This window comes from Oxyura jamaicensis, chromosome 2 (genome assembly GCF_011077185.1).
Source record: "Oxyura jamaicensis isolate SHBP4307 breed ruddy duck chromosome 2, BPBGC_Ojam_1.0, whole genome shotgun sequence".
NCBI lineage: Eukaryota > Metazoa > Chordata > Aves > Anseriformes > Anatidae > Oxyura > Oxyura jamaicensis.
The window spans coordinates 104,243,394-104,253,923 of record NC_048894.1 but is presented as its reverse complement, the minus strand read 5'-3'; the positions used below and the strand labels follow the sequence as shown (position 1 = coordinate 104,253,923).

The window sequence follows — 10,530 nt, the reverse complement described above, 5'->3', positions numbered from 1 at the left end:
CGGAGGAGGACGAGGGCGGCGGGGAGGACGAGGAGGAGGAGGAGGAGGACGCCTTCGCCGCCGTGCAGGTGCCGGCCGCCGCCTTCCTGGGCGCCGCGGCGGCGGCGGGGAGCCGCGGCCGCCTCAACTCCTTCACGGCCGGCGTGCTGCCCGTGCCCTTCGGCCGCGCCAGCCCCCAGGGCGGCGGCGGAGGAGGCTGCGAGCTGGGGCAGCCCGGCCCCGCCGCCGCCTTCGAGCTGCAGCGATCCCGGTAAGCGCCGGCGGGGCGCGGGGAGGGACGGGACGGGACGGGACGGGGCGGGGGGGCGGCCCCGGGCAGCGGCAGGTGGGAAGCCTTTCCTTCCCTCCTGCCTTCCTTCCCTCCTTCCCTTCTTCCTTCCCTCCTTCCATTCTTCCTTCCCTCCTTCCCTTCTTCTTTCCTCCTTCCCTCCCTCCTTCCCCGTGGGAAGGCGTTTCCACCTTCGTCCACGAGCTCCTGGTGTCCCTTCGGGCTGTTCCCCGCCTCAGGGCATCCTTTTCCCCGTTACTGAGCTCGCTCGCCCCAAATGTGTAACCTCACCTCCTTGAACAACCACCGCTTTTTGGCTAGGGGCGTGCACATGCACGTGGAGCAGCTGCTCCACGCGTCCTAAGCCGTGCTCCCGCACCTCAGCATCACGCCCGGGTATCGCAGGCGGAGGGAGAAGCAGGCTGGTAGCCGGAGGAAACGCCTGCGTGCTCCCAGCCAACTGCTCCCCACGTTCCCCGCTTGCCAGGCTCGCTCCGTGTCGCTCCCTCGGACCAGTAGGTAGGCTTGGAGCCATGCGCTGTTACTGCCAGGGCTCAGAAGGGTAATGGGCAGAGATCGCAGCAGAAAAAGCTCGTTCACAACCAGCTGGCTTGGAGAGATCGGGGGTACTCCAGGAGAGTACCCATGGCCTTGGGAGCTGGTTGTGACCCACAGGTTTGGAGCTGCTGTCCTACTCTGGAACTTGCTGGTGACAGTGCACTCAGCAGTTCCCTCCTAGTGCCCAGCAGACTGGATTCTTCACAGCCTTCCACTGAGTGAGCTGATTATCCATGCAGGATTCCCGTGCCATCTTTCTGTATTCCCAAGGATCCTCCTAATTTTTCCCTGCTTGCACTCCTTGGCTCGGCTCTGGGAGAGATGCTCAGATCCCACCTGCATCACTTCTTCCCTCAGCCCATCCTCATCCCCTCGTTGCCTTCCCTTGTCCCTCTTTGCTGCTCTCTGCTTGTGTTTTGGAAAACATAGATCCTTAAATATAGAAACGGGATGGACCTGAGGCGGCGGCGTGCGCGCAGAGGTTGTACCCGGCCTTCGCTCCGCGTCTCGGCGGAAAGGCACCGCTCGGGCTCTGATAGCGAGGCTCGCTCTTCGCCGCACGGAAGATAAATCACAGGCATGTATGCTGCTGGCGCCAGCCCAGGAACAGGGAGTTCGAGCAGCCCTGCTGCCGCTCTCCTGTCGGAGAGGAAGGAGCCAAATGGCCGGCACATGGCCTGCCCTTATGGGCGCGATGCGGGTGGGAGGCAGCGACCGGGCACCGGAGACAGACTTCAGCTCACCTGAAGGAGGATGCAGAGCAGAGAGCAAAATCAGGGATTTTGTTAGCTCCTGTGTACTTCTGCTGTCTCTCCTCCCTCCCCTTCGCTCTCCTTGCAGCAGGCTCCAAATTGAGTTGGAGGTTTGGAAAGGTTAGTCCTCTGTGCTCGGACACGTGAGTTACGTGGTAACGTGAAACCGTTTTCTGTTGCCGTATCGAGCAAGACAGGCTGCATTATGCTGTTTTTATTTAGTTTTCAGAAACCATCGTGAACGTGTAATCAGAGTTTCCTGGCTTTTGTTTTGTTTTGTTTTGTGTTAGCAGTTTGTATAATTGCGTGCCGGTTTATATTTAACAGGGTTATCATTAATGTGGTTTGGGTTTGTGCTCCCTGTGCGTTCACGGGGAATACATGATTCAGAAAAGGACGTGGAGCTTCTAGCTGTTTGGAGGCTAGGATGTAATTACACGTAAATGGGAAAAAAACGCTTGTTCAGTAGTTGGCTTGTTGATGCCGAAGGCTCTTGTCTGGTGCTGAAGAAGTTTGTCTCAGTTATGTGGTGACTGGGCGGCGGAGGGCACTACTGGAAACTGGGGCCAGACTGTGCCATGGCTTTCCTTCGTGTCAAATTGTAATTAATTTTAATAGCTCCGTCTGAAGTAGCCAGGACTTCTGTGGAACAAGATTTCAGCAACACCAATTTAAAATCATTACAGAGTCTGGAGGTTAGGTAAGGATCCCATCCACGTACTTGTTTTTTATGTACGCCTACAGTTCTTTCTGCCATGGTTTTCTTTGCAAGAAACACCGTTGTTTCCATACGTGAAGGTTCCTTTCCTATACGCGACTTTTTCCAGTGGCTCAGGTTGTCAGAAACGGGCGTGATTTTGCTAAGGAAACAAATCAGTGATGGGATTTGTAGTTGAAACGCCGCCGCTTACAGTTGCATTTGTCTGTGTCACTGTGTCACTGCAGATGGGAAGGGGAATTCCTCCTGGAGCAGCTGCTTTGGGGAAGGCAATAGAAGGAGTATCTGCTGAGTAATTGCTGGGCGGGGGGATCTAGGCAAAAGGATGTTTAAGCTACCGTGGCTCAAATGGATTTATCATCAGAATGTATTGAACTACAGAACAAATCTAATTTCCTGACTAATTCAGAAATTAATGTGTGATTATTGAAGCTCGTAAAGATTCAATTTGTTTCTACCCATTAGAAAGTCTCGGCGCCTTTCACCTTCCATCTCATTGAGTTTAGACAAAGCAGAGGGGAGACAATTTCCTCGTTCAGGTCTCCATTCACTGCCACGGTGTTTTGTTGTGTCAGTGCTCAAGCTGCTATTGAAAATAAGAAAGCATTTGCCTGTTTTAAATAGCTAGGTTTTGGCCTAATTGTTCATCACTCCAGGGAGTGAAAGAGGATGCTGGATTTGTAGACTTGCCCAGCTTTTGTGGGGCTCACAAGGTGCAAAGAGATGTTGGCACTGCAGGAAGCCCCCAGGATCACCGCACATCGGCAGAAGATGCCTCCGATCATAACACCTCGGGGACAAAAGAAGAGCCTCTCACAAACGAGTGTGTTACAGGCAGAGTCCTGAAAGAGGAGCAGAACAAAAAGCTGAGGGCACTGTCCACCCTTCAGGGTCGTGCCAACGTCGGGAGCTTGCTTGTGAGCTGCTGGAAAAAACGTCGGACCTTTTGTGTGTGATTGAGACTCGGTTATTCACTGAGCCTAAAGCCCTTCAGGCAGCCGGAGTTTTAGAATTAGGTATACAAGAACAGCGTGAAAACAGCAATTTAATGGTCTGAGAGTGAATGGAAAGTGCACATGCTGAACCAAGTCTTTTCATAGGTGTGTGACCTTGTGTGCCACTAATCATTGCAGCCTCTGAAGGAGGGGATGCTTTGGTGACTCCTGTCATCGTTTCAGAAACCTGAATGGCCATCCCGTGCCACCCTAAAGAAAGTGTTCAAGAACAGGATTAAGACTCTGTAATAAGGGCTGTTTTGGTGGTGGCACCGGTGTCCTGCTGCTTTCATCCCTGCCGAAGTCTTTGATGCAGTTCCCGGAGAGCAGCCCCCCAGAAGAGGACTTGCTGTCGCTGTGCACACAGCTTGCAGGCTCCTGGGGGCCCCATGAAGGACGCGGAGCACATCCATGTCCTATGCTATGTCCTGTGGGCCATGCTGAGAGGCTGGGTCCTCGTCACTTCAGGCACGTCAGGAGCAGTCGTGGACTGCTGGTGGGCTTGGGAGAGCTCAGGTCTCTTCCTTCTCCTCTTATCACACAAAGCCTGCGTGTACTGGGGGCTTGGTTAAGTGGCATCCAAGAAGGGTTTGGGGAATTTGCTGGACATCTTGCAGGTCAGAGGAAGCCACACCAGCCAAGTCATACTGGAAACATAAAGCCCCTTCTGCTTTTTGAGCTGTTGGCATGCTGAAGGTGGCCAGCCCTGCATCCACACAGGCTGGCATCTGCCTCTGGTGATCTCTGCACGCCTCTCCTTGTGGTCAGGGCACAGGTTTGAGCTTTTCCCTGTGGCTTACTTAGAACATCTCTAAACGTTGTATTTCAGACATTAGTTGAAGTTGACCAGTGGTTCACTGTAGTACAGTAATAAGACGAAGTAGACCAGTGGTTCAGAAGTCACTGTAGTACAGTAACAAGAGGACACAGGGATATATATGGACAGCATAGTTGCATCAGCCTTGTTTCCTTCATACACAGAGCTTTAAACAAAATCCCCCAGAAGTTTGCTCTGGCATATTTCAGGCTTTATTATAATACTTAGCAAGCATCTTTCACCAATAAGAAATATAATATTCATCAGACGAGGAAAAAAAAAACAAACCTTTGCTGTCAGTCCTGAAGAGGAGCTGGGACAGAACGTAGCGTACACGACTACGAGGGAATTAATTAAACATCTTTATAGACAGACACATGCTCAGACAGAGCTGCCTGTGCGGAAGTCTCAGAACGTGACAAGTTTTGAAGTGAGACGGCATTAAAGCCAGATCAATCACCTGCAAAGCTCCTGGGCAGGCAGGCAGGCTGGCCCTTCTAGCTACGAGCGAGCTACACGGCGCTCTGTCATACAGTATTTCTGCAGGCATCCCTCTGTGGTGAAAATCAGGAGCATCCATGTGACTCACCAGCCCTCCAGACCATCCCAAAAACATAGTTTGGTGGTAGATAGATAGGATAGTGACAGATCATAGCTTGTTGACAGCTTTCGGATAGAAAATATGCTTTAATCAGTAATTATTATGGCTTTGAGAATTATCCTGGGGAAGGACATAGCTTAGTTTGGAGCAGTTGAAAATGGCTAAAATACAAATAAGAGATTCCAAATGTTCTGTATGAGAGGCAAAAAAGAAATCTCCTGTAATACTGATTCTATGGCTTCCGAGTTTCAAAGCAGTAAATGCCAGGTGGGCTGGATGGAGGCTCTGTCGAGAGTGAGATGTGAGGTAAAGACAAGAAGCATGAATGGTGATTCAGAACTGAACCTTGATTTATTTATTTTTCCTTATTTCAGTTCTCTACTACATAAACATAAAGGCTCGTCTGCCTAATTTAACCTGAAAATATGGAGGTTTGGTTTTACCTTTTGGAACTTTTGTACATTGAAACTTCGGTAGACACAAACTTAGCCCATGATAAATGTGGGAAATCAGATTCTATTTAAGCGATGCAAATATGCCTGCAAAATTCATCATGTCTGGCCACACGATCACACCTCCAAGGCCACAGCCAGTCCTCTCTCACAAATGCTCTGTTCTGCACACAGAATTGCCATTGAGGAGATACCAGGCTGAGCGACGCAGCAGGTGCTGAGACACAAAGCTGGCTGCTTTAATAACCCAGCTGAAAAACCTCGTGCCAGTTTGCTGTGAGAAGTGCAGTTGCTAGAAATTACATTATTTGGCATATGGAGAGCCTGTATCTGCTGGCCTACAGTTTGCAAGTAACACACTGAGAAATTTAAGGAATGGTGTTTGATTTCATGAGAGGGGCTTAGCAGAAGTTTTATTTGCTGCAAGAGTAGGGTAAAGAACTCAGCAAATTGGTTAGGAGAGGAAAATTTCACTGCTGTTTGGAGAAAACATGATGTGCCAGTGGGAGACTTTTAGGAATCTCTCTGGCACATGTCTTCAGGTTTGCTTTTCAGGCTGCAATATGCAGATGTAGGGGAGTATATGTTTAAGGAACTGTGAGGTTCCTTTACAGTGGCTACTGTGTTATATGCATAGCAACTGCCTTCCTGTCATGAATGTTAAATATATTTTCTGTTCTAATGATGTGTTTCAGAGTCAACATCGCTCTTAGCACAGCTACATTTCAAAGTTTTTGCCTAAGGAAGGTTTTCTGTTGTGGAAAATGCAGAAGTGAATGGAAAGTTAAGCAAAGGCTAGTTTCCTTTCTGTACGAAGTGGGGTTTGTTGTTGTTGTTTTGTTTTTTATAAAAGCCCTTTCACCCTGGATATGAATATAAGGAACACATTCTTAGCAAGCAGTTTTATTTTCTTTCATGTATTACAAATTAGGCTAGTAATTTTATGAATTTGAAGTCTGAGGGGAAGAAAAGATTCACTCCCCACAATTGAAACGTTTTTTTCTCTGCTTGTCTCGGATGGCCAAAGAAGGTATGTGCTTTCTGACCCAGGATCCTGCAAAGCCCAAAGTGTGCAGTTACATATGTATGAAATTACTTAGCCAGGGTATAAAGTTACACTTGTAAATGAATCTTTGTAAAAACGGGGATTTTTCTGTATAATATCGATGGGATAAGAAAAAAAAAATTGAAATCTAGGTAACTTTTATTTTTAATAATTTTTCAGACAACAATGGATTGCATTTTGGTGCTCCAACAAGTAATCGTATTACCAAGGCAAATATGATTATGGTTTCAAATCTATGTGTTGGCAAATCAGCCATAGGCGCATCAGTTTATAGGTAAAGGCATTCAAAAGGAGCATAAATTTTCCTGCAAAAGGAAAAAAAATCCTCTTATCTTGTGTAACAGGAAAAATCTGTAAGGTGACACTATGCTGACTCCTCTCTGCACCACATCATTCAACTGGAGCGAGACCCGTGGAACAAACAGGGGAAAACCTTTCTGCTTGCTTTTCTTTTTCTCTGGGCTTTGGTTAGGATGATGAGCGCTAAGAAGTCTGTAGTGCCTCTCAGTGTGTAGCCTGTTTGTGGGTACTGGTATTTTCAGCCATCCGCTTGCTCTCTGGTGTGCGTGGCCCGGCCCATGACCCTACAGGACATACCTGCACGTACTTCTTTGTGTAGCAAAAGAAGTGATACTGCGGTATGGTGGCCGTCCTAGCGTAGGATTGACAAATGTCAACCCATAGGCACTCTTGCTGTCCTCAAAGCTGAGGTTGTGCCTTCTGCAGCCTGGGGAGGCTGGTCCTCCCTCTGTCCTCTTCCCGTTGTGCTGCGTCCTTTCCTTTCCTCTTTTGGGATGGAGAAAGAGCCGCTGTAGGTACAGGGTCAGCAAATCCCAGTAAAGAAAGTGGAGAGCAGAGCTTCACCACCCAAAGGGCTTAGGGTATGGTCACAGTGTTCAGGAAGGACCATTGTCACCTGAAGGGACGTCTGGTTTCCTCTGAAACACGTAGAGATGGAAAAAGGGGAACCAAGAGATGACTCTCTCATAAGTCCCTTTCTCTCTGGGCCTGCTTGGACCGCATACATGCATACGTATGGAGAGAGCAGATCTCCTTCAGGTCAGGTACACAAATACAGTCTATACCTTGCTTCTTCTTGTTCACCCTCATGGGTACTTGGAAGCTATACTTTCCACTGCCCTGTATTCAGCCTGTCTGAAGGATATGACATATATTAGCTATGGTCTGAAACATGTCTTGTCTTGAAAACATCTTTTTTTTTTTTTTTTTTTTTTTTTTTTCCCTCAACAGCTTAGTTCTTGTGTTTTGTCAGTCATAGCCTCTACAGACAAAAAGTTTTGCTTTCCTGTTGCTTCTGCACGGGAGTTAGTATTTGCAGATCCATCAGGAAAAGGGGCTCACTTCCTCCTTTTTCAGCCTAGTTTTCAATCGGCTGCACCCAGGCAAATGTGGGGCAACAGAAGAATTGTCCATGTGTCTGTATGGGCCCGTTGAACTTGCACAGCAGGGAGTGAAGTCCTATTTAGGTGGCAGAGAGCTATATGAGAAAGAAGGCTCCAATTCTGTGCCTGGGACATAGGCAGAATTGAGCAGCCTTGGTAGTTACAAGTAAACTTCATAGATCCCGACATTGCTCCAAGAGAATGATGTCATTTCCATAATTAAGCATCGTAAAACACTAGCGTGTTTTTTTGGAGAATATGAAAAGAGGAGAAACAGCTTTCTGATGCTGCGGTGCACAGTACGGTTTAATTGCTTGGGTAGGTGAGTCGAGCAGGTACTGCAGCACGTTATGTAAAAAGGTGTGGAGAGATGGCAGTCTGCTATTAATAGGCTTGGAAGAACATTCTTTAAAATACAGAGGTGTAATTATGCTTTCTAAAACAGAGTTCACATAGCCTCCTGTTTTCAGCCCTTTGTACGTCTTAGGAATGTTTTTGATTTCTTACTTAAACCAGATCTGGGTTTGATTTTTAAATGGTGGTGTTTACTGTTTTGTAGAATGCCATCTTTTAGCATAACCTAATACAGAAAAAGTCACAGATAAGAGTTGGTTACTTAAAAACATAGAATTATTTACAGAAGAACACAAAGTGTCATTGTTAAGTACCTCCATAGTGACTTTTTTTCTGCAATTTATCTGCAAAATCCATATTTTTCTGTGTGTAACTTGCCTCGGGATAAAAGGTTGTTTCTATTTTAGAAGCAGCTCCAGCTACTGCAGAACTCAGCCTTGCAAGTAACAAAAGTGTCTGCACATTTATTTTGAGGAATGTACTTCATTGTAAAAGGTTTTGTGCTTCTGTTTGTTTTAAAGAGGTTATTATAAATACTGGTTTCTTGTTTACTCAATATAATCCTTATTGATTTAAGGCTATACAAGTCAAAGATAAGTGCTAGGGTGTAACAGGGAGTGTAGTTTGAGCAAATGCATTTAAAAGTAAAAAACAAAACAAAACAAAAAAACAAAACAAAACAAAACAATTTTTTATTAATTTGTCAGCACCCTTAAATAGGTACTTTTAAGGCTAATGCAGCAGTAGTTTTTGTTGCTAGCCTTATGCTTTGTGTTAAGGTTGAATGCATGATGTGAATGGCAACACGTATTTGCTCCCAGCGAGTCTGAGAGCTCACAGCTTTCATCTCTTGGAAGGATGTAGCCTTGTGACAGGAGCAGTGGATTTTATGGTATGGCACTGATGCTGTGCTCAGGGCTGTACAAAATCCCATTGCTGCTGTTCCGTATTACTTATGAACAAACCCCCAGCCCACTCAGTTTTGTGCAGTAGGGCACCTCACAAAGATGGGGCTTGTAACTGGAATTTACTGCGCTGGGAAGGGAGGTGAGGGATGGAAGAGAAGAGGCTGGAAAAGCCCTCATGAACCACTGTGTGTTTGCAAAGGTCGAGGCATCTGGAAATGAATGGTCTCTGAATTGCTCAGGTACAGGTGAGAACAGGATCAGGCCCGTCCTTTCTATTTTAGGTGCATAGGTAAGGTTTCCAACCTGTCAAGCAATTGCCTATCTTGAATATTTTACTGGGTAAATGGGCATGTTACCCATGGTTGATGGTGGCACGATCTTTTGTAATAACCAGCAGTTGGCTTGCATTTGCTGCAGTTCTGCTTTGTACAATCCCGGGAATGCTTCAGCACAGTCTCGTTTTGGTATTTTTTTTTTGTGTCATCTGCACGTGCTAGAAGAAGCACGGCTTTTGAGAGGCTCTTGACCCTCGCATCCACTTTCCCAAGATCGGGGGTTATGGTAATGAAGAACTGGCTTCACTTCTGCAGTGTGTTTTCTGGATTAGATGTCTGTCTTGTATTATTCAGGCTAAAGAGAGCAGAGCAATTCAAGCTGAGATTTTGTTGAAGGAGTCTCTGAACCATGAATTTGAGGAACTCTCTGGGTGCCTTTGAAAAATCTCACTTTAAAAAGACAGCATGTGCTTTTCCTTTACGTTTCTTCACAAATCTTGCTTCCCACGTTGTCCAGCCCTGCTCCAATCTGTATACTTGTCCTTCCTGTCAGTTTTTGGGGGAAGTGGTTGGTGTAGATGATAGTTGCAATTCTGTTGTTATTGAAGCTAACAGCACACTTCTGGTTAAATCAGTGGGTCAGAGAGCTTGCTTTGTGCTGATGTATCAGCTGAAATGGACAAAATTCTCCTCATAAATCTTGAAATATGGTTTTTGAAACCATAAAACTACCAGTCTTTTATATCTTAGACCATGGAGGTGTGTGGGCCCTAACAAATGGAAAATTGAGGTGTAGATCATGCTTTTCTAACAAAGTATGACCATGATTCTGTGATTGCTCTTCAAATCTTCATTCCTTTTCAAGTTTCCTTCAAGTTTAGAATGAAAACAAGATTGGGGTAAGGATATCTCAAAGGTTTGGTCAGGTCTTCAGTCAATGTGCCCGTGTCCTGCTGTGAGGTGAGTCAGTCCCGCCAGACCGTGCTCCATCTTGTTTGTGTGCGGTGTTCAGACACCCAACGCCTTGAAACAAAGCTAAACAAGAACCGTCAGAGCTACAAATTACTTGAATATGGAGCCTTTGTGAGAGGAGTGAGTTTCCTCGATCCAAGAGGCCGTCCCCATGCTGACGAGCAGCATGGCCCAGCGGGAGCAGGGCAGGGCCAGGAGCTGGGTGCTGAGGACAAGATGTCCACCCTACACACCTTCAGGCCAGCTCCAGCCTGGACCTGGGCACGGGGAGCACTGGCAAGGGGCTCCTGCCAGCTCTCATCTGGCAGGATTATTTTTTTAAATGATAACTAAATTAAAAAAAATAAAATGTAGGGAAAACTTTGTGCTTGTTGAAAAAGAGCATTTGGGC

At 46.8% G+C, this 10,530-nt stretch overlaps 1 protein-coding gene across 1 annotated transcript in view; it reads left to right on the top strand.

Annotated features, from left to right (window-relative positions):
- CABLES1 (Cdk5 and Abl enzyme substrate 1) overlaps positions 1 to 10,530 on the top strand; it is a 67,246-nt gene that overhangs the window by 909 nt on the left and 55,807 nt on the right. Inside the window, exon 2 of the mRNA XM_035317208.1 lies at positions 6 to 250. Within this exon, the coding sequence (XP_035173099.1) occupies positions 6 to 250 (245 nt within the window). The remainder of the gene's footprint in view (positions 1 to 5; positions 251 to 10,530) is intronic.